Source organism: Myxocyprinus asiaticus, chromosome 12 (genome assembly GCF_019703515.2).
Source record: "Myxocyprinus asiaticus isolate MX2 ecotype Aquarium Trade chromosome 12, UBuf_Myxa_2, whole genome shotgun sequence".
NCBI classification, from domain to species: domain Eukaryota; kingdom Metazoa; phylum Chordata; class Actinopteri; order Cypriniformes; family Catostomidae; genus Myxocyprinus; species Myxocyprinus asiaticus.
The window spans coordinates 51,641,980-51,663,692 of record NC_059355.1 but is presented as its reverse complement, the minus strand read 5'-3'; the positions used below and the strand labels follow the sequence as shown (position 1 = coordinate 51,663,692).

The 21,713-nt window shown below is 39.7% G+C and overlaps 1 protein-coding gene across 5 annotated transcripts; it reads right to left on the bottom strand.

Moving 5' to 3' along the window:
• Positions 1-973: 973 nt before the first annotated feature.
• LOC127448868 (putative ATP-dependent RNA helicase an3) lies at positions 974-21,590 on the bottom strand. 5 transcript variants are annotated; one of them, XM_051711755.1, is made up of 20 exons: positions 21,286-21,589; positions 20,261-20,309; positions 20,076-20,123; positions 18,905-18,961; positions 16,150-16,344; positions 15,911-16,043; positions 15,713-15,820; positions 13,903-14,002; positions 13,676-13,811; positions 13,494-13,591; positions 13,304-13,402; positions 13,054-13,214; positions 6,557-6,701; positions 6,281-6,425; positions 5,636-5,686; positions 4,952-5,133; positions 4,749-4,866; positions 4,448-4,601; positions 4,235-4,359; positions 974-4,073 (listed from the first exon to the last, which is right to left on the bottom strand). In XM_051711755.1, the coding sequence occupies exons 1-20, from the start codon at positions 21,316-21,318 to the stop codon at positions 4,006-4,008; spliced, it is 2,205 nt and encodes a 734-aa protein (XP_051567715.1). In that variant the 5' UTR covers positions 21,319-21,589; the 3' UTR covers positions 974-4,005. The 5 variants fall into 5 exon arrangements, with proteins under 5 accessions (XP_051567715.1, XP_051567717.1, XP_051567718.1 ...); XM_051711757.1 differs by having other exon boundaries at positions 18,905-18,958; XM_051711758.1 differs by lacking the exon at positions 5,636-5,686 and having other exon boundaries at positions 21,286-21,590.
• Positions 21,591-21,713: the final 123 nt, after the last annotated feature.

The following is a 21,713-nucleotide window of genomic DNA, read 5'->3' as shown; positions in this document are numbered from 1 at the left end:
TACATATTTTTGCCTGTGAGAAATACATGAACTCGGTTTGAATGTCATTTTAGACTGGAATGAAATTAAAAGAATTGTAAATCTCAGGAATTTCTTTGCATAATCCCATCGTCACCTCACGTACCCCAGTTTGGGAAACACTGGTTTAAGCATCATTGTTCAAGTAAATATGAAGGACATCTGTGAAAATGAAAACAAACATTAACTGGGTAAAAAATGCATAAACGGGGGAAATAACAGTAAACAATATGTCCCAGTGGGCACTGATGGTTTAATGATCAGGTTAGGTAAGCTATATCAAAATGCCCAGATGGCACTTACAAAAGGTCGTTGTTTAAAAACACACGACAGCTCCACAAATAAACCCATTACTGACCACATTTATATGTCTGGAGATTAGTGCAGAATATTCAGTGATTTAGGATGGCCAAAATACAACACGTTAGGTAATGGTACCCCAATTTAACTCTGCCCACACCTCACATGGCAGTATTGTGCTTTTCATCTGCATCTGATTAAAAATACATGGTGCATTTTCTGTAAGAAAACATGCTTCAATGTGCTATAAAACTGAACATGTATGATCAGATTTCACTATATACATCAGTTAATATGTTAGCATAAAAGCACAAAGTATACTCCCAAATTTGATATTGGATCACCATAAATGGATGTTAATATCAAATGTAAACAGGGCCTTGAAGAAAGTCTCAAACGAGGCCAACACATCCTTCGGTTGTGAATCTGTGTTTGAAACCACAAATATCAAACTAATCTGAACAACATGGAGCAAATCTTTCAGGAAGGCGGCAAAGCAAAATCTGAACAATGTGCAATCTTGCTGCTCAATGAAGAGCAAACGTTGAATACTTCAGGAAAATGCTGAAATGCAGGGATTTTAACAGTTGAGAATTGCGTGCTTCCGTAAAGAGCATATTTGAATTGTCACAAATAATTTCCAACATCAACAGAGTTCTTTTAAAATGTGCCACAGATCTTTGTAACTTCATTCCGTGGTATTTTAATGCAAGATTTGCAATCAGTATAAACTGAGAATTAAGCATTAGAAGACTTTACAAGTCCATTGTATAAGACCTCAAGTCAAACTCTTAAACTTTTCATTTTAGTCAATTTACAAACCACTGTATTGAATCTGACTCCAATATACTAATGTACATTTTTAGTATTCAGTCTTTAGTAATATGTGTTGGGGACAAACATAAACGTTCCATATGTCACCCTTTGCGAAGACACTTGAGCAATTTCTGTATTTGCAATTTCCAACTTTAATTTGTTAAAATCATACAACGAGCACACATTTCATTTTTCGTGCAGTGCACAGCCTCTAATCTAGTACATAAAGCAAATACTCTAACTCTAAGGGCTCCGGTGATGTTCTTTCACAAGATTTAGTGAATTAAAAAGCCACTTATTTCATGCTTTTAACACTTCACCTTTTAACTTCATTACTTGACAAATTTTGGAATTAAGACTAAATTTACACCCAAACCTGTCAGAGAACAAGACCGCCATAGCCCAATATGCAAATACATCAATAGAGAATAACCACATGTTTTTGTTACTTAAGATTGCCATGTGCCAGACATTCACTGGGGTAAAGATACAAAACAAAAAAAAAAAAACAACAAAACAAAAAACTGTAGAATCTGAACACTTTACACTGATACACATTTAGAAAAATATTTCTGTAACTTTTTCCCCAAACCTTGGCATGGTTGTTTTGCTTTCAAATTTTTGGCTGCCAATTGAGCATGTGATTGATCGGATCGAAACATTTAGTCAGTGAGACCAATGTACAGATTAGGATTTAGAGTCCAAAATGAACTTAAACATTAAAAAGCTCACACTACCCCGAAAAATATAAATTTCACGCATACGGGTGACATTCAACATTATTCAAGTGCCAGTGTTTTTGTACTGTCTTTTGGTCAAGTTACTTGAAACTATCACTTTTTGGCTTATAAAAATAAATATTTCTCAAAAATGCTTAATAAATTACACAAACTAGCAGCAAAAGTAGAATCTAGTAATCTGTGTGCAAATAGCTAAATTCCCCACTGCTAATCCCCCTGGTCCCAAATCGATCCTGGTTAACTATTGGAGAACCCTTCCCCTTTTGTAAACAAGCTGCGTTTTTCACAATCTTCACACACAATAGTAGGAAGCTTAAGGACACGCACTCAAAGACATTTATATAAAACCCTAAATGTGCAATAAAACAACTTTTGTAAAACTTGATGGGCATAAACACAGAAGGGCCTAGACCTAAGTAGCACCACTCCTCTCAAGTTACCACAATACTGTCAATGCATTCGCTTCAGATCACCTTTTCCAACTTTATATGTCAAAAGGCACAACACACTTGAGAGTAAAATCTATTGCACTTCAGTTAAACGTGTCCCGCCCACCCTCATCGGACATTGTGCCCGTTAAAAGGCGAGACAGCCACGTCGCCAGCGACAACGTCTGCCAGCTGACTTCATTTCTAGAGTACCTCACAGCAGCTCAACCGCAGCTGCCGTAACGTATGAGATAAAGGGTAGATGGGAAATTAAAAAGAACCCTGTCTTTGGCCAAGATGCCACTGAAACCTCCTCCACTACAAACCAATTAAAGTCTCATTTACACCACAACTGCACCCCTGCCAGCCTGTGCAGTTCTTTGTGTACATTGATTTCTACTGACCCCAGTCCACCATAAACTCTGGGGTTTGTTGGGGAGGTCAAACGGGAGCCGTGTCTGTAGAGTAAGCCCAAGGATGTCTTTAGGAATTCAACGCAGCTTGAAAAAGAGAAAACAAAACGTGAACAAATGTTACCTGTAACGAACAGTAAAGCCTGCTGCAGAAATCGATTTGAAAATCTCCTTGACCAAAAAACAACAACACCAGCATGCGGATTACTTCAGACACGGGCTTGGCTTTTATAGCCAGTCCGTTCTGACGACGTGGTCCTAGAGTAGCCATTTGAACTTTTCACGATAGAAGTCGTCACAAGCCTGCCATTTCATGAAGATCAAGAACGGTTAAAAAAAAAAAAAAAAAAATCCAACTGCTACCTCCAAAATAGTTCAAGTAACAAAAAAAAAAAAAAAAAAGAAAAGTGAAAGATTAAACCCAACTCCACTAAACAGCTAGTAAGTGGTACTGAACTAGCTGCCTTAATGCTACAATTAGCAAGTGGAGTGACAGGAGGCAGGCATGGTTCAATGACTTCTCGACAATGAAATTTACAATCATAAACTAGAATGGCTTGGTTTCTTTTTTCAGAAGACTACCGTCTCTCTAATAGGTACCTCTCCAGGATAGAGTGAGCAAGATCTTTTCCTTTTAGAATTATATTTTTTAATTCCCTTGTGATAGGTTTCTCCCACGCAAGAGGGTAAAATCCAATTTGGGGGGGGGGGGTTGGGGGGGTTCAGCCGCACTGATGACCCCATTATAATTTTAAGTTCAAAATGAGGTTGTGACATACCATCCCAGAGTTTGCCAAGGTTTGATTACGTCCAAGCTTATTTTTTGCCTTCCAGAACAAAAATCATTTGAGGGAAAATAAAGAACTGGGGTTGGGGGGTGGGGGACAAATTAGGCCAAGTGTCAGCCGCACATTAAAAAAAAAAGTCTAAATTTAAAGGCACAGTACATAAACAAATGATTCTCATTTTGCACAAAGAAATGAGATGTAGTGGAAAACTAGAGTCCAAGAATCTAAAGCAAATTTACTTTTGCCCGCGTATCATGAGATTGGTTCCTGCTACAGCCAAACCTCCAGTTGTCCTGGCATCCCCGTATCCTGTGGAAAGACACCCTCTTCCGGATGTGATCAAAGAGAATCACAGCTGGAAATGTACTGCAAAGTTCAAAGCTACACAGGGTAATATAGTCTGGCTATGGTACATGTGGTTTCCATTCAGTGTGTTTGGCATGGTGATCCACTGTAATTGTGGGGAGTGGGGTGGGGGGTGAAGAGGTCAAGGGAAGGAGTCTTAATTTCCCCACCAGTCCACCTGAGAGTAGTTTCCTCCATAGCCATCACTGTTGTAGCCAAAGCCACCTGAGGACCAGAAATTCCAGGTAAGTGTGGAAGTACAGCAATAAAATACTTGATCTATGTTTTCATGCAACTACACTGATAATTAGGAGGAAACCAAAGCAAAAAAGCCACCAAGGCTCATCCCCCAGATAAGGGTATTCCTAAGCAAAACCAACCCTTACCACCGCCAAATCCACGGTTTCCACCATGGCCCCCTGCACTACGGCCACCACGACTTCCGAAGCCTCCGCTGCTGGTGCTGTTGTTGGTCTGACGGTAGTCCCTGGCACCAAAACCACCAGAGAACCTGACAAATAACAAACAATTTAATAAGGTGCCCAAAGGTAAAAAGATGAGTAAACATGTACAGAAATAAAGGCTGAAAAACACTATACCTCTTGGAGCGTCCACGGCTGCTGCTCTTGTGTTGGTGCTCATAGGACAGGCTCTCCAGCCAGGATGGTACCTCCTGCTTGGCCTCCACCAAGATGTCCAGCAGGTCCTTGGTGATGTTGCCATTCTTATCATTAAAGAATGATGTGGCAAGACCTGTGAAAAAAAGAAAGAAAAGAAAGTGAGGCTCTGCACTGAATTGGGAGTTAACTGTTGTGCTCTGAAAATAGACAATGTGCTATAACACTATATACACACACACACTCTAGAAAAAAGTTCAATCAAATCTTCTTTTGCGCTTACCAAGGTTGCCTACACGACCAGTACGTCCAATGCGGTGAACGTATTCTTCAATGTCACTAGGCAGGTCGAAATTAATGACGTGTTTTACATTGGAGATGTCCAGACCACGAGCAGCCACCTGTGTAACAATACAGTTTCAGAGAACTGCACCAAAATTACACAATTGATCTGAGAAATTAAAGAAATAAAAGACTATGACGTACAGCAGTGGCAACTAAGATAGGGCATTTCCCAGAGCGGAACTGGTGGAGCGCTTCCTCGCGGTCTCTCTGGGAACGGTCACCATGAATACTGGTGCAGGCATAGCCTTCACGGTACAGGAAGTCCTCAAGAGCATCAGCTCCCTTCTTGGTCTCAACAAACACTAATGTCAGAGATTCTTTACCTGTTGGACAACGAGAAAGACAAATGAACATCTGACATCAAAAATCTTCTGGTCCATAAAGTATCATTGAATGACAACAGAAGATTAGAAGCTAATGAATGGCAGCAAAGGAGTGACAAGCATTTGGATCTCAGTGGTGTGAATTTTACACCAAATTCAAAAGATTACTATACTCCTAGCCATGCTGAAAACCACGTGTTTCCCTGCTAAATGCCAGTAAAATACAGCGGTCGTGTACCTTTAAAATTCAACATGGCATTGGTTGCATGCCAGTTCATGCACCGATCCAAACGCACAAATGAAACACTGGAAATGTGCATGATTTACTCAAGAAATTGTGGGGGGTGGGGTTAACTGTATATTTGTAATTCTAACATGTTCCAGAACCAACTCATGAGGGGGAAAATGGCTGGGAGGACAAACAATGTTCAAGCAAAATAAAGTGAGATGAGACTTGCATTCATTCCACTTCCAGTGGGGAGATAAACACGTCTCTACTCACCAGGTTTTTCTACGTTCTCCCCAGTATTGTCCTGAACCTCATTTGGAATAACTGAATAAAATAAGACCTCATGATGAGCTTCAAGAAAACGGTTCAGTTGAATGCTTTATATAGTTTACATTGCTAAAGATGAAGCTCTACGTTCAGGAGGTGGTTAAGCAGGCATCACTTCTCTACTGCACTATGGTCAGTGGTTCTTAAACCTGTACTGGGGGGCCCTCAACACTACATATTTTGGATGTCTCCTCAATCAAACACACCTGATTCAACCCATCAGCTCATTACTGGGTGTGTCAGAAAAGGGTGACATGCTAAATGTGCAGTGCTGGAGGGCCTTCAGGACCGGTTTGAAAACCACTGAGCTAGAGAACATTTCTATGACTAATATAAAACAAGGATTTGCATGCACAAGAGATGTGATGGCTAACTGAACCTCAATTTCTTCTACTTATGAAATTATTGTTCTTTCCATTGAACTTAATCCCTTAAAGAAAGACTTCATCCAACACCCAAAGTCAACTGGTTATTTAATGACACTCCTCAAAACGCAACACTTCCCATGGATAAGAGCAGTCTGCCGTCATAGCAATATCAAAATTAATCAAAGACAAGTCAGTGTGTTTAGGAGCTATCAAATTAAATTACCTGTGGCATTGAGTAGGTCGAGCAAGAAGGACCTTTTGTCATTTTCTTCAACCCACACCACCTTCTGGGTGATATTCTCAGAGGTGGAACCAACTCTGCCCACAGCCAGGAAGATGTAGTCCTCTAGGAAGTCACGAGCCAAGATCTAAGAAATATTAAGACACCAAAACTCAGACAACCCCAAAACTGCAATAAAATGATAAAAACTAGCCTTTCAAGCTAAGCCACATCCATCCTGAGAAGGTCTTTGACAGACATGTCATCTGAAACGCTCACCTGGATCTCCTTAGGGAAGGTGGCACTGAACATCATGGTCTGACGCAGACCTTTAGGAGGCATGGTGTCCTGCTCAACAATACGGCGGATCTGTGGCTCAAAACCCATATCCAACATCCTGTCAGCTTCATCCAGCACCAAGTAACTAATGACAGAGATACAGAGGTCAGACTAAGTGAGGAAAAAAAAAAAAAAAAAAACTTTGCCAAAGGTAACAACATTTTGAATAACCGAATTGAATGGGCCTGTGAGAGTTGCACAATCGTAAGACATATGCATAGTAGGGCTGCACGATATTTAGGAGAAGTGCGATATGCAATAAATTGTTGGATAATACGATAACCTCATCACAACATCATAGGAGCATGTGGAACATCAGAACCCCAAACACCCAAATATACTTTAGTTTGAGGACTAAAGGAATGTCTAATTCAGAGATCAAACATTACAGGGCTCCATACTATAAAAGAATCATCATGGAGCTATCGGCTCGACAACTGTAGGATCCAAATGAACTGCTGGATTTAGATTGTTTTAGATGGCTGAAGAAAACAAAGAAAGCTGGTAACCAATTAATCTGCCAATTCATTTTTAAAAAATTGAGACCACTACAAATGATCAGTTTCTCTGGATTTACTATTTATAGGTGTGTGTTTGAGTAAAATGAACATTTGTTTTATTCTATAAAGTACTGACAACATTTCTCCCCAAATTCCAAATAAAAATAATGTCATTTAGAGCATTTATTTGCAGAAAATGACAACTGCTCAAAATAACAGAAAAGATGCCATGTTTTCAGACCTCGAATAATGCAAAGAAAACAAGTTCATATTCATTTTTAAACACAATACTAATGTTTTAACTTGGGAAGAGTTCAGAAATCAATATTTGGTGGAATAACCCTGATTTTCAATCACAGCTTTCATGCATCTTGGCATGCTCTCTACCAGTCTTTCACATTGCTGTTGGGTGACTTTATGCCACTCCTGGTGCAAAAATTCAAGCAGCAATTCAACAGACACTGGAATGGGTAACATACATGTAGAGATGCTGATTTAAGAAACATTTGGAGTGGTCTCATTTTTTTTCCAGAGCTGTATATATATATATATATATATATATATATATAGTAGAAGTCAAAAGTACCGGTACTTCGGTACCAAGTTGATAGTAAAATAAGATGTAATGATACCAGTGTTTCTGCAGTACCGAACACAGACTCAATCCGGTGACTTAAAAGATCATTACATACAGTTCATTTACTTTATTATTGACATTGAAACTACTGAAATTTTGGTACTGTGACAACACTAATAGTGTTAAAATTAGTATGCCATCAAAATCCCAATAACCAGAAGCGTTGGAGTTATATTTATAAACATGCCTGAAAGACACTGGGAGACTCTTATTTTGAAATGTCCGCACTCCCAGATTTGTCTCTGCAGAACAAAAACGTGTTTTCCAATCAGTGGGAAACAATTACAATTTAAACAATATCGTAAACCATAATTTTGATACACCAAACTGAGAACTAATTCATCAACAGAAGATCATGTGATAGTGTCATAAATGTTCAGTATTCCACTATTATTAAAACAGATTTCCCCCTCTCCACTATCAAAGAAAACTCAGTTGTGAATATGCATCTTCACTACGGACGTGCAGTACGTTTCATTTCACTGATGTTTAAACATAAATTGAGCCAACTAGTCAAAAAATAAAGTTTGTGACCCATTTAAAATACTTCATCTACTCCAGTCAAATTCAACAACATTCTGCTGAAAAGGGACATTTATCTGTAACATGCTTGATTTTTGTTATGATCATTGTACATTAAATGTAGAACATGACATACATTCACTGAATCAACGTTAGTGAATACAGGCGTATTGAACACAACTGATTGAATAGTGCAGGACCAACAGAGTAACCCTAACAGTCTGTTCTAAATGGAATTCACCAAGTTACTTCAAACGGTCAGGACATTGTTAAAAATAATTACAAGTACAAATGTGCTGAAGTTTCACATTTCACGACGTGCATTAGCCTTTGATCTAATATGACAGCTGTTCAGTAAAGTTGACCAATAACAGTTATGATAATAAAAGCTAGGATAGAAAACAAATAGGCCTGTGAGTAATGTACAATTATCCTGATGTATTGTTCTGAACGTGACGTGCACACAGAATAAAAGATAGTTTAACCAGTTCAGCAGTCGGCATGTCATTGAAATATCCTTCTAGATCATCAGGGTAAAAACAAAATTTGGCATATCCTAAAACTCATTTTCTAGGCTACTTGGGGCATGCATTTTTGATGATAAAATGTTTATAAAAAAAAAAAAAAAAAAAAAAAAAAAGTCAACACAGGGGACCTGGGTATCTCAGTGAGTATTGACACTGACTGTCACCCCTGGAGTCACGAGTTTGAATCCAGGGCGTGCTGAGTGACTCCAGTCAGGTCTCCTAAGCAACCAAATTGGCCCGGTTGCTAGGGAGGGTAGAGTCACATGGGGTAACCTCCTCGTGGTCGTGATTAGTGGTTCTCGCTCTCAATGGGGCGTGTGGTAAGTTGTGTGTGGATCGTGGAGAGTAGCATGAGCCTCCACATGCTGCGAGTCTCCGCGGTGTCATGCACAACGAGTCACGTGATAAGTTGCGCGGATTGACGGTTTCAGAAGCGGAGGCAACTGAGACTTGTCCTCCACCACCCAGATTGAGGTGAGTAACCGCACCACCACGAAGACCTACTAAGTAGTGGGAATTGGGCATTCCAAATTTGGAGAAAAGGGGTTAAATAAAAAAAATTAAGTCTTCAACATGATCCGGTGAAAGGCGGGACCCGACGCTCGAGGCGATTATCCTACAGTTGGAAAAGCCGGCTTGGAGGGAAAATAACTCACAGATTTAAAGACTCAAATGTGAAAACATCCATTGTGACTTCAAGTCAACATTTCAGAAATCCGCTTCCTGAACCACCACCGAAGTGATTTCATAGCTACTTTGCTTGTCTTGCTAACGGCATCTTCCTGAACGTGCCACGAGTGAGAGAGAAGCACACGCACATTAAAGTAACTGAAGTGCATCCGTTGTAAAAATAAAGCCAAACGCAAGTGTAAAAATGTTGAACAGATTAATGGGGAAAGATTTGACCGACTAATAATTCCAATGTTGACTGGAATTACCATGTCAGCACAGATTTAGTCGACTTTGCTATCTGCGTCGCCCTAAACGTTACTTTTTAAAAGTACAGGACTTTCACCCACTATTGCACTTGTGTGTATGGTTGTGACAATAAAAGTGATTTGATATAAAAATAACGTATTTTTAAACCCTTGCGATACACATATTGTGATATGAACATTTGTGATATTTCGATAAGTTTGACATATCGTACAAGTCTCTGTATTGATAAACTGATAGCATTTTTAAAATGCTGTGTATTCCATCAAACATGAATTCTTAATATAATTGAATAAATTGCAGATATTTGCATAACACACACACGTTATTTCTATAGGACTAGTGATTATATTCTGACTGTACCCATGAGTAGAGCACTTTACTGAGTTAGGACTGTGCTAATAAAAATGTCTGTTTCCCACTCCATAACAGATATCATTTCTTTCATCAGGCTCCTAATGATTTAGGCCAAGTAATCATTACTGTGGTTAGGTCAATGTAAATAGTGAAAAGTAAAAAAAACTGAAAACATTCAATTTTAAATTGAATCCATACAAACACATTGCGTGAATCCTAAAATGGGCGGGGATTGGTGGCACATCGTTGTCTCTAGGGGCGCTTTCACACTTAGTTCGATTGCTTGAACCGCACCAGAGTTCGTTTCCTCGCCCCTCCCCCTGCTGGTCTGTTATATTATTTCGGTCCGAACCGCGTTCAGTCATCAACGAGAGTACAAACGGCAGCTGTTTAACAGTGTAACTAGGCAACAACTCAAGACATCAGCTTTGCTGTGTTAAAGTATTCATCTCTTTGGATTTACCACCAAAACTTTACATGCACAAAAGACTTGCGTTTATCTCCCACGGATGCATTAAATGTAGCGTTTGTCTGCCGCGAGCCCACGGATGCATTGCAAGGGATGTGAAGAATGTGAGCTGCTCTCTGAAGGGGATTTATTTAGACAAGCAGGTGTGAGAAATGCATTATACCATAATAATTGAGATCGGGAGCTTGCAAAGACGCAAATTATACGTCATCATACTCATACACGACACTCAATTGACCAAAGATATCGAGAAATGGAAAAATCATGATCTAGGAAGTCAGAAAATGTATTAAACAGTAGAACCGGGTGTGAAACTAGCACCTGCCACCCATTGGCTCCTAAACTGAAACATTAAGAAGCCAGATGGCTGTTTTTAGAAGCCAAATCACAGATTTTCTCCATAAAAGCCAAAGAAAAGTCAGCTGATAACCCATTAATCTGAGGTTTAATAAACAGTATATATAGTTGAGAAGATACGTTTGCATGCTCCTTTGTCTCATATATGTTCACACCTCTTTCATAATTTATACAAATATGAGATAAGATTGTTATTTAGTACTGCTCTTCAGAATATACATTACAGATATTTACATATAGTATGCATATAGTAGTGTGTTGTCTTGAGTGTCAATGAATATTTGCACCTTGTGTAAGTTGTGTACAAGTCCCTCAATCGTCCTAAGAGTCAAAAGCTTGATCATACACACACACACACACACACACACACATATATATATTTATTCACACACACAGTATATAATTGTTTTAAAATATTGCCTTAGTCTTTCTTTTCTGTTACCAGATGGCCAGATACTACAAGAGTGCAAATTAATGAAATTCCAGATGCAGTTTATTGTGCTACTCCAATCCCAATTAATAATTACCAGAAGAAAAAGTGGTACACAATACGGGACTTTTAATTATAAACAAAATACACTAATGGGACTCTTATTTTGAAATGTCTGCACTCCCAGTTGTGAACACACTGATGGCTGATTCGCTGAGAAAGTGAATTCAAACTGCTAACCTGAACTCCTGAGTTCAAACCCTCAGTTCTTTTCAGGTGATTCATGAAAAAGATCCGGTTCAAAAGAGTCATTTGTTCACGACTCTCTCGCGCTGGTTTGTTGTCGCATGCGGTGCAGAATGGGTGAAAAGCGGCACGAGACACACTGGTGCTCTAAAAATATATTCAATAACTCACAAGATGATATCTAACGAAACCGCATATGAACGCACACAACCCGACTGTCGCCAATGGTGACTAGATTTTAAATCGTCGCAATCAATTATTTTTGGTCGCATTTGCAACCATTTTAGTCGCAGTCGGGAGCCCTGGGAACGCAACTCTGCAGGTTCAGTAATATATATCTTTGTATTGAAGAAACAAAGTCGAAAGTGATTAAATCATAAAGTAATGCAAGACACATTCACCTTGAACCTAAAATGAGTTATTTTATTTTCTTTAGACAGCATTAACTGGATTACCAAAACGCAATACAAACACATTCAATAAGAGCACATTTGGCAGCATTATTTTGGGAACAGGTTTATTATGATTATTACTGCCTTTACATTTATTACTGTCTTTAGTATCTGTAGGCTATTAGTAATTTTCCACCTGTTGTCGTTGACGGATACTTGAGTGACGGCAAATGCGGCTGCTGGAGATGGCGATCGTTTGGATTTGGGAAGGTGGATAAGATTTTTCGATCACTTATTTTATTGATTTTTTTGTTTAGTTTAAAGTGCAATTTGAATTTAGAAATGTCTTATGTTTTTCATGTTTCAATAACTGAATGTAAAATGAATTTTTACGGACCCTCTGTAGGGGGGTTGATGATATAATCGTATATCGCGATATTTTTTACATGTCGCCAAGCCTTAGTTCACTTCCGTGATTTGGTACAATTGCGTTCATATCAGCAGCAAAGTGTACTGGAGTTCACATGAATCATACTCCAGACCACTTTTTCAAGTGGACTCAGGTGCGCACCAGAGTTCAGAAAACAATGTTCACATTATTCAAACGAACCGAACTTTGATGTCATTCGAACCCAGGTGCGCACCAAAAGTGCTAGAGTGAAAGCACCCTAATTGGCCAGGTATTCTAAATAACATTATATTTTAAACTCTTCACCGTGTGTTTTTAATCCAGTGCAACGTAACCCCGCAGAACGAATCACTTGCACGAGCTTCTGTGAGGTCTCACGGCACACTCGTGAAAACCAGGCTCCAACTGCACCACGCAAATGTGTTTAAAGCACATCAAGCGCCGGACGCCAGCTTTGGCGACCCAATAGCGCAAAATTTTGTTACGTATGCTTTGAGTCAATTTTAGGATTTAAGAACCGATATGGAGATCATTCAAATAAGGATGCTTTGGAAAATCTATATTTATACCTACCCCTATAATCGTGCGGCCCTAATGGATAGCAAACAAAATCACAATCTAGAAGACAACAAAGCACCATAGATCCTTGGCTTACTTGCAGTAGTCCATGCCAATCTTGCCCCTCTCCATCATGTCCACCAGACGACCTGGTGTGGCGACCAGCAGATGGCAGCCTCTCTCTAGATCACGAATCTGCTGCCCGATATCAGCTCCTCCATACACCACACAGGGCCGCACATGAGAGCGGTAAGCAAACTTGATGAGGAAAAGACAAAACGCCACAGATTAAACAAAAATGCCCAGTGTGGGAAAGTATAGAGATGTTTGGTCAAGCTGGTTATTACCTTCCTGGCCTCGTCGTAGATCTGAACAGCCAGTTCCCTTGTTGGGGCTAGAACCAGTGAAATGGGGTACTGTTTACGGCGGCCATATTTCCCATTTTCCTATGGACAAGATTGCGATCAGTTCACATGGGTTACATGGGTGAAGAGCTGATTTTTCCACCATTTCCAGATAAAAACAAACAACTAATACCTGGGCACTGTTCTTCGCAGCCTGTAGGGCTTCTCCTGGTCCATCTGTGTAGATCTGACTCAACACTGGCAGCAGGAAGGCTGCAGTCTTACCAGAACCTGTAACAGTAACAAAAACATTCAATTGTCACTTGACCATTCATCAGTCAGAAAAGTGAATATGCTACGCTAATGATGTCTGACCTGTCTGAGCACACGCCATCAGGTCCCTCTTTGACTTGATGATTGGAATAGCGTGCTTCTGGACTGGAGTCGGGCATGTGTAGCGGCTCAGATTTATATTACCCATAATAATTTCTCCCATCTCCAAATCATGGAACTGAATCACATTAACACACAAACCCTTTAACATGAAGCTGAACATTCATTCTCAATTCAACTCCACAAGATTTATGGATTAGGTGACTCACAATTTCAATATGAGGGGGACAGTCATGGCCCGTGGCTTCAACAGGAATGTCATCATATTTCTCAAAGTTAATCCCGGTGTTGCTTCCAGAGAACAGCTCACTGCAAGAAAACAATGAGTGCACATGGGCGCCACTAAAATGTTGTAATTACCAATGGGAAATCAGTAGTGGTCGACCGATATATCGCCAAGGCCAATCATTATCTGCATCGGCCGATAAATTTTCCCCTTTGGCCAATTTGTTTGAGCGCGCTGAGAATCATCTGCTTGCATGTGAAGTGACTGAGACATGTAAACGACCAGTCACGGTTAGTTTTGTTGTTACGTGCCATTGTGTTACTACAATAATAGACCGGTGTGCAACGGTCTCATTTAAACGGTCCACATATCAGAGCCGCGGCAGACGCGTTTGAGCTCATAATGTTAAAGTGCTCATCTGTTTCATTCTCCCTCTCTCCTCAACAGTTCCCTGTAACTTTTAACTTGTCTAATGATAAAAAGGCAAATATCAATAAAACTAATATTATATACCATCTGCAAATATGCAGATATCTCGTTTAAACAGATGTAATTCATGAACCTCATGAAAAACCATCGTTTTCTTCCCGTCGAGAGCTCCTCTATGTTCCTCTGAAGCGTGTATTCTATCAGCCAGAATCAAAACTTCATGATCAGGATCAAAAGTTCCTTTGATTCACAAATCATGATGGTCATTCTATGACATCCAAAACAGGCGATCCAGGCCGTTTAAACCATCATGAGATTGCTGCTCACGCTGGATCAGAGATTATTTAGCAGAGACGGGCCACTTCTATTCAAATGAATGAGAGAAATTGGAACGCCCAACCAAGGAGATCTAGCACCCAACGGTCAACAGATGTATAAAGGAAGTCCCGCCTTACAGCTAAAAGAGTCAATCACATTTAGATACAGACGTCGCCTGTCAATCATCTCGAGAACTCGCATGCGCATTAGCTATACAAGCCGGGAAGGAGTTTTTTAGCTTAATTGGATGTAAAGCACAATTTATGATACCAGTGCTGTCAAATTTTATTGCTGATTTGAAATATTTGATTGTAATCTTGACCAACCGTTCTGGAGATTTTGGTCTTTCTCCATTCAAGTAGATATGAGCTGCACTGGGATGACTGGAAATTACCTGTCGAGAACATTCCAGAGATGCCCGACAGTGAACTGACTTGCTAAATAGACTTCGGCTAGATCCGCACGAGCGTGAGAGTGTAACTTAAAGTAAAAGCACTTCACATGTGCTATAAGTAAATGTCTTATTCACTATGTACTGAATGCACATTTGGTTTGATTCTGTATTTGAGTAAATGTGATTGCTAACGTGGACATGTCATCCATGGTTGCTGGACTACTGTGTGTACTGTTACTTCTTTCCTAATATATTAATGATTTCTTCTTATGCAAATAAAATTTGATGACTAAACAGAAATCAGAAGAAACCGCTATTTACCATTTCAAACACAATATATTTTTAGATTCTTTTTTTACAAGGTAAAATTGTGAAAGTAAATATATTGCCAAATAAGAATGTTTTTTTTAAACAGCAATTTTATGCTTGTTATTCACTATATTAAATTGCGTGGTATATCGGTATTATATTGGCCTCTGCAACACTGTTCTCTGGATATCAGCTTCGACCACTAGAAACCAGCAGGCTCGTCATTTGACAAAGAAATATGGAACTTCCCAAAGCATCTGCTTTTCATCGACCAAACAAAATATATATATATATATCATAATTATAATCATAAACATGCAAGTAGCCTTAGGGCAACACTTACTGTTCCAGTCGCTCATTGGGGGGCAATGGTTTGGACCAGTCTTCATCATCTCTGGAGTCCTCCACCCAACGGCTGTTCCCACCTCCGCCAAAACCTCCACGCTCATACCTGCAAAGCACAACACCACTTCAGATAAAGCCAGAAGTGGCTGCGGTCACCCTTATGAAGGTAGGTCATTCTATGCAAATAAACCCTCACCGTCCTCTGGAGGAAGACCCTCTGTCATTGAAGAAAGAAGATTTGCCTCTGTCAGTGCGTCCACCAAAGCTGTTGTAGGCATTATCTTTTGGGGCATTCCATCCACCTGCATCTTTATTGTCATAGCCAAACCCTATTCAAGATCGAAAAAGTGAATATAAAGTAGGAAATACTAAGGTATGGATTCAACTCGTTTTTCTGTGCTACCATGACTTAGCTATATTGCTAATGACACCTGCCTGCATTCTGCATTGGCTGTATGGGGTTGTAGGTGCCACTTGTTTTGCCCCGGAAACCTCCTCTTCCACCACGGTCATTGCGCATAGGGCCACGGCCACCAAAACTGTTGCCTCCATTCATGCGGTTGTCACGGCCATCATGGTAGCCATTCACAAAGCCATTGCTGCGTCCATTATCCCATCCGCCAGGAGAATCTTTGTTCAAGAGGAAGAGGGTCACATTAGTCAACTTTTAATGTACTCGAAATTAGGGCTGGGAATTGCCACAGACCACCCGATTCGATTTTACAAAGATATTTACAGGCAGATTCGATATGTATTGCGATTTGATGTGATATATTGAGCCGTGTTAATTCAATGACTGTTGAAGAACAGTTGTGTCTGAATTATATTTGTTTCACCCTGTTAAACAGAATTTGTAGATAATAGGTAGGGATGTGCAAAACCACCTATTTAAAACCACCACTCAGTCAGTCGATGTGTTGTCTGAGCTATTAGTCGACTAATCAATGTTAAGAAACCCATGTATAAGGCTGCATTATGTCCATGTTACCCAATCAGATGTGTTTCATGGGGATATATGAATGCTAAGAACAGCCTTTTAACAGGGTAAATAACCTCTTATCCCACAAAACTACTAAAGCAACATATGAAAGCTCCAATACAGTGGCACAAATCTGCTTATGCGCATCCCAGACACAGATGATGCGCTTCAATTAACCAGAGCTCATGACACAGAGTGATCCTTGCTGCACATTCTGAAGTGCACAGCTGTTGCATTATAAATATTGGAGGCACATGTAGTTTAAGGCATCCAACAGTTTGATAACCCTTTTTAGTGCTAAACTATTTATTTATTATGTAAAAACTGGGAATGCCCAATTCCCACTACTTAGTAGGTCCTCGTGGTGGCACAGTTACTCACCTCAATCCGGGTGGCGGAGGACAAGTCTCAGTTGCCTCCGCTTCTGAGACCGTCAATCCACGCATCTTATCACGTGACTCGTTGTGCATGACACCGCGGAGACTCACAGCATGTGGAGGCTCATGCTACTCTCCACGATCCACACACAACTTACCACACGCCCCATTGAGAGCGAGAACCACTAATCACGACCACGAGGAGGTTACCCCATGTGACTCTACCCTCCCTAGCAACCGGGCCAATTTGGTTGCTTAGGAGACCTGACTGGAGTCACTCAGCACGCCCAGGATTCAAACTCACGACTCCAGGGGTGATAGTCAGCGTCAATACTCGCTGAGATACCCGCTAAACTATTTATTAAAGCAGTGTCAGACAGAATCTGCAGAATGACTAACAAATACCTCTCCACAACACCTCACAATTAAACCTGTGGATTATGAATAAGATTGACATTATTGAAAGCAGAGAATTTGGCATCCAACAGTTAAAGGAATATTTTGTGTTCAGTACAAGTTCAGTTCAATCGACAGCGTTTATGGCATATTGTTGATTACCACAAAAATAAATTGACTCGTCCCTTTTCTTTTAAATGTGTGTTCCAGTGAGACACTTACAATGGAAGTCAATGGGGTCAGTAATCTGTAAACATTAAAATACTCACTGTTTCAAAAGTATAGACACAAGACATAAACAATATGTGTGTTAACATGATTTTACTGTCATAAAATCACTTACTAACCACATCTGTGGAAAGATATAGACAATTTTACAACTTTGGTGCCATGACGATGTAATGTCAAACCCTAAAATGACTGCTAAAATGACAATTTAAACAACTTTACAGCTCAAATAATACAGTACATGTAAGTGCTTTTATAAAATAAGCTTCACATTTCTGCCTTTAAACCCTCCAAAAATTGACCCCACTGACTTCCACTGAAAGTGTCTCACTGGAGCACAGATTCGTGCTTTTTTAAACGTTTAAATAAATTGTGGTAATCAACATTATGCCACAAATGCTGTCGACTGAGCTTTATCAAGTGCCAATTTGATGGCTGCAACATTAAAGGACTGAAGTAAAGAATTAAAGAAATTTCTCAAACCTGTTCGTGATGAACTCTGCACAAATATAGCTTCCTATATTTAACTATCAATCACTGTATTAGTATTATGCTAAACTGGTTTTATTTGTGGGTATAAATAAATAAAAATAATATATATATATATATATATATAAATCTAAAATCATATATTTTTCATCAGGGAGACTATTTTAAAATTGTCTCCAGAATAACGATTTGTAACAATCTATTTTTCCCCAGCCCTACTATAAATGAAGAGTATTCAGTTGAAGCCTTTAGCAGGAGTTGAGCTTTCTGCACTGAGTAATCAAGCAGTTAGTAAAGCTGAACACTTCTTGGCACTAGTTAAGTATTCTGCACTCAGTTGCAAAATTGTTGCAACTTGCAGAAATTAAGTAAAACTGCCACTGTAAATTAACAAAAACTAACAAACAAAAAAAGACATGTAGATCTTTATTCAGGAGCATCTGGACATGTTCATCTATTCCAGATTTTTAGGCACTATTCTGGCATTACTGCCCATCTCTCTGATCAGTGCCTGCGAATGGCATTTTGGAAATTGGGGTCTGTTGGCAAATATGAATGTGGCCAAAATAAACCAAGTGACAGCATAAACATTAGTTACGTTTCCAAAAAGTGTTTTCAGGCAAATTAATAATGGATGAAACAGCATGGTACCATGCATATTTGTGGATGAGATTTTCCCCTCAAAGCTTCCCTAAGCGAAAGGCTGTCATAAGAGACTTACAGCTCCTTCCTGGTTCCACTGAGTAACCGCTCTGTCTACCAGAAGAAAAAGCTCCTGCTAAAAGAAAAAACGTATAGTCAGGATTCTGGAGCCATACAGCCATGACACATGGTTAAGACCAACGATCAAGGTGCAACTCAATGGAAACCTAAACTGCAAAGGGTCATGGGCAATGTTCCAAGAAAGCCTCGGTTGAATTTTAGACGCATGTTTTTCCTTCCATACAGGTGTACTGATCAGTTGTGCCACTGGAGAAGGAATGTTTGGGGGAGGAAAAATAAAACAGTAGCTGTGTCCCAAATGATGCACTAAACACTCAACCATGTCTTGAAAGAATTTTCACAGTGTAGTATCGTCCCAATTGGAACACTGAACTGTTTTTTTACTACACTGAAGCATTCGCCGTTTTTCAGCTGACATATGTGCCGTAATCACAGCCAAACTCAATTCTACACTCAAATAATGGACATATTCAAAAAGCATGATGTGATGGTAAAGCACTCAACTCACATTTGTAAGATGCCGTTTTCACAAGTTTTGGTAGTTGCTACAGTCTCCATTTATAATCGTTTTATCAGGCCAACATTTCGGCCAGGTAACTCCGCCCCTTCCGCCAAGTTGGCAAGTCAGGACCGTAGAGTGCAAAAAGTGTTCGACATTCCATTCCCCCCCCTCCCGGGTTGAAGCACATCATCTGGGTACTCGTTATATATGTTCTGTCGCATTTTAGGTGTAAACATACTACACGCACCACCAAATGACAAAATAGTGCAAAAGTGTGCGATTTGGGACGCTCACAAAAAACTGAGCAACATAAAAATGGCACGTTGAGAAAATCAGGATCCAGTGGAAAACCACTCTGTATGTGTATGATGTGTGGGGAGACTTAAAACTATACGCCACAAAAATAGTACACATGCACAAACTGAAACGAGACATCCCTCTATTTCAGGACTATTTCAGCTGTAGTGCACTGGCACATACATAGAAACAAGCACTCAACAACAAGCAGTAAACTTTACATATCTAGATAAAACTATTGAGCAACATTGTATCATAAAATTACATTCCCTCCTTTACAAAAGATGAAGTTCATGTCATTGGAATTTTATTCGAGTTAACTGGTCATGCCGAAGTGGAGTTCATAAGAGCTCAGAGGAGGTTTACGTACCATTTTTGGAAGCTTCTTTGTTCCTTAAATGAGGTGGAATGTAACGCCCTGATGACAGACAGATTTTGTTAGAATGGCAAACATACAAACAGTGTCTCAGAGATACCATTCATTTATCATCTAGAGCAGAAATCAACTCTTTCTGGATTAAAAACAGAGGTCTTTGACTGAAGAGAGACACTCACTTCCAGGGACTCCTTGAACATCTGCAGAGTTCAAGTCTAGGACAGCGAGCTGAAAGGAGATCATGTAGAAGAGAGTGAATGATAGAATGAGGTGAATAAACGCGGTGCTGCCGCACGAGGTCGCCAGAGAGAACACGAGCACTGAACAACAGGATCAATATCATTCAGTGAAGTACAGATGACATATCTCTCTGAAATCAGCAGAAACATTTACTGCAGATTTATTGCAAGTGATAAATCACTGTTTATGTAAAACAAACATAAGTCAATAAAAAAATTAAATCAATAAAAAACAACAGAAAAGACCTGGTTTGATTACATGATTAATGCTGCGACATACGACGCACAAATACGTCCAGAAAATAAGGCGAAATGAAAGTGATGGTCGAGTTGTTTACTTAATCAACATTTACATCATTTACAACACACGCGTTTAAGCCAGTAACACAAAAAAAAGATTACATTCAGAAAAGGAAAAAAATCACTTTAGTCAAATAACTGACATTGAACGTTTTTGGAAGATTCAAAGTGTTGTAAAATCAATATTTTCACTTCCGGTTGTTTCCTTTTAACAAAATGATCGCCAATCAAACGAATAAAAACTGTAATTTCTTTAGAAGTCTCTCGGTGGAATGAGAATGTACCGGATGTCTTGATAAACATCCGTGAAAGTAAATTACCGTCAAATCAAGAGCGGATTAAACACGAGAAGCGGTTTAATTACAGGCCCGAAGCGCAACGGAATTCACAATTGTAAAGTTTTTCTGGTCAACCTCGATTTATTTCTTGCAAACTGACTGAATGTTACAATACACACTTAAAACTACACAAAGCTGTTTTTTCAAATCAAACCGGCCTAAAATTATTATTTACAGAGACGCGTGTGATCCTGTAAATAAACGCGCCGCAGCTCCGCCATCATCCGCTTCATCTACAGCAGCAGCACCTCCATCTTAAACACGCACCGCAGATTAACAACTTTATCCAAAACACACCCGAAACATCCACCATCGGCACCGGCTTACCTGCTGATCTAGACCGACGGCCACATGACTCATAACTAACGAGAGAAGAGGTTTGATGTCGCGGTCAATCGAGTTTCTTTGTTTGCCGGTATGTCGCTCGCACTGCTGCCGCGTCCTGCGATTCCTGTCGATAAGACTTTCAACTTTCAAAAAAGGAAAGAAAAAATAGTGGATTTCTCAAAACTACATACACGTTGCTATAAAAACAAAATATTTCGCTTTTAATGTTTTATTTCCGATGACTTCGTGTCGACGGAACTCGAGCTGCGTTTCTTTCTCAATCTGAGGGTGAAATAAGAGCGCAGCGGAAACCGCGTCATTTTATTGGACAACGAGAGCCGATAGAAGTCACTGCGTTGTGAGATATCACGAGACTCTGAACAGAAGTCACTGCGTTGTGAGATATCGCGAGACTCTGAACAGAAGAA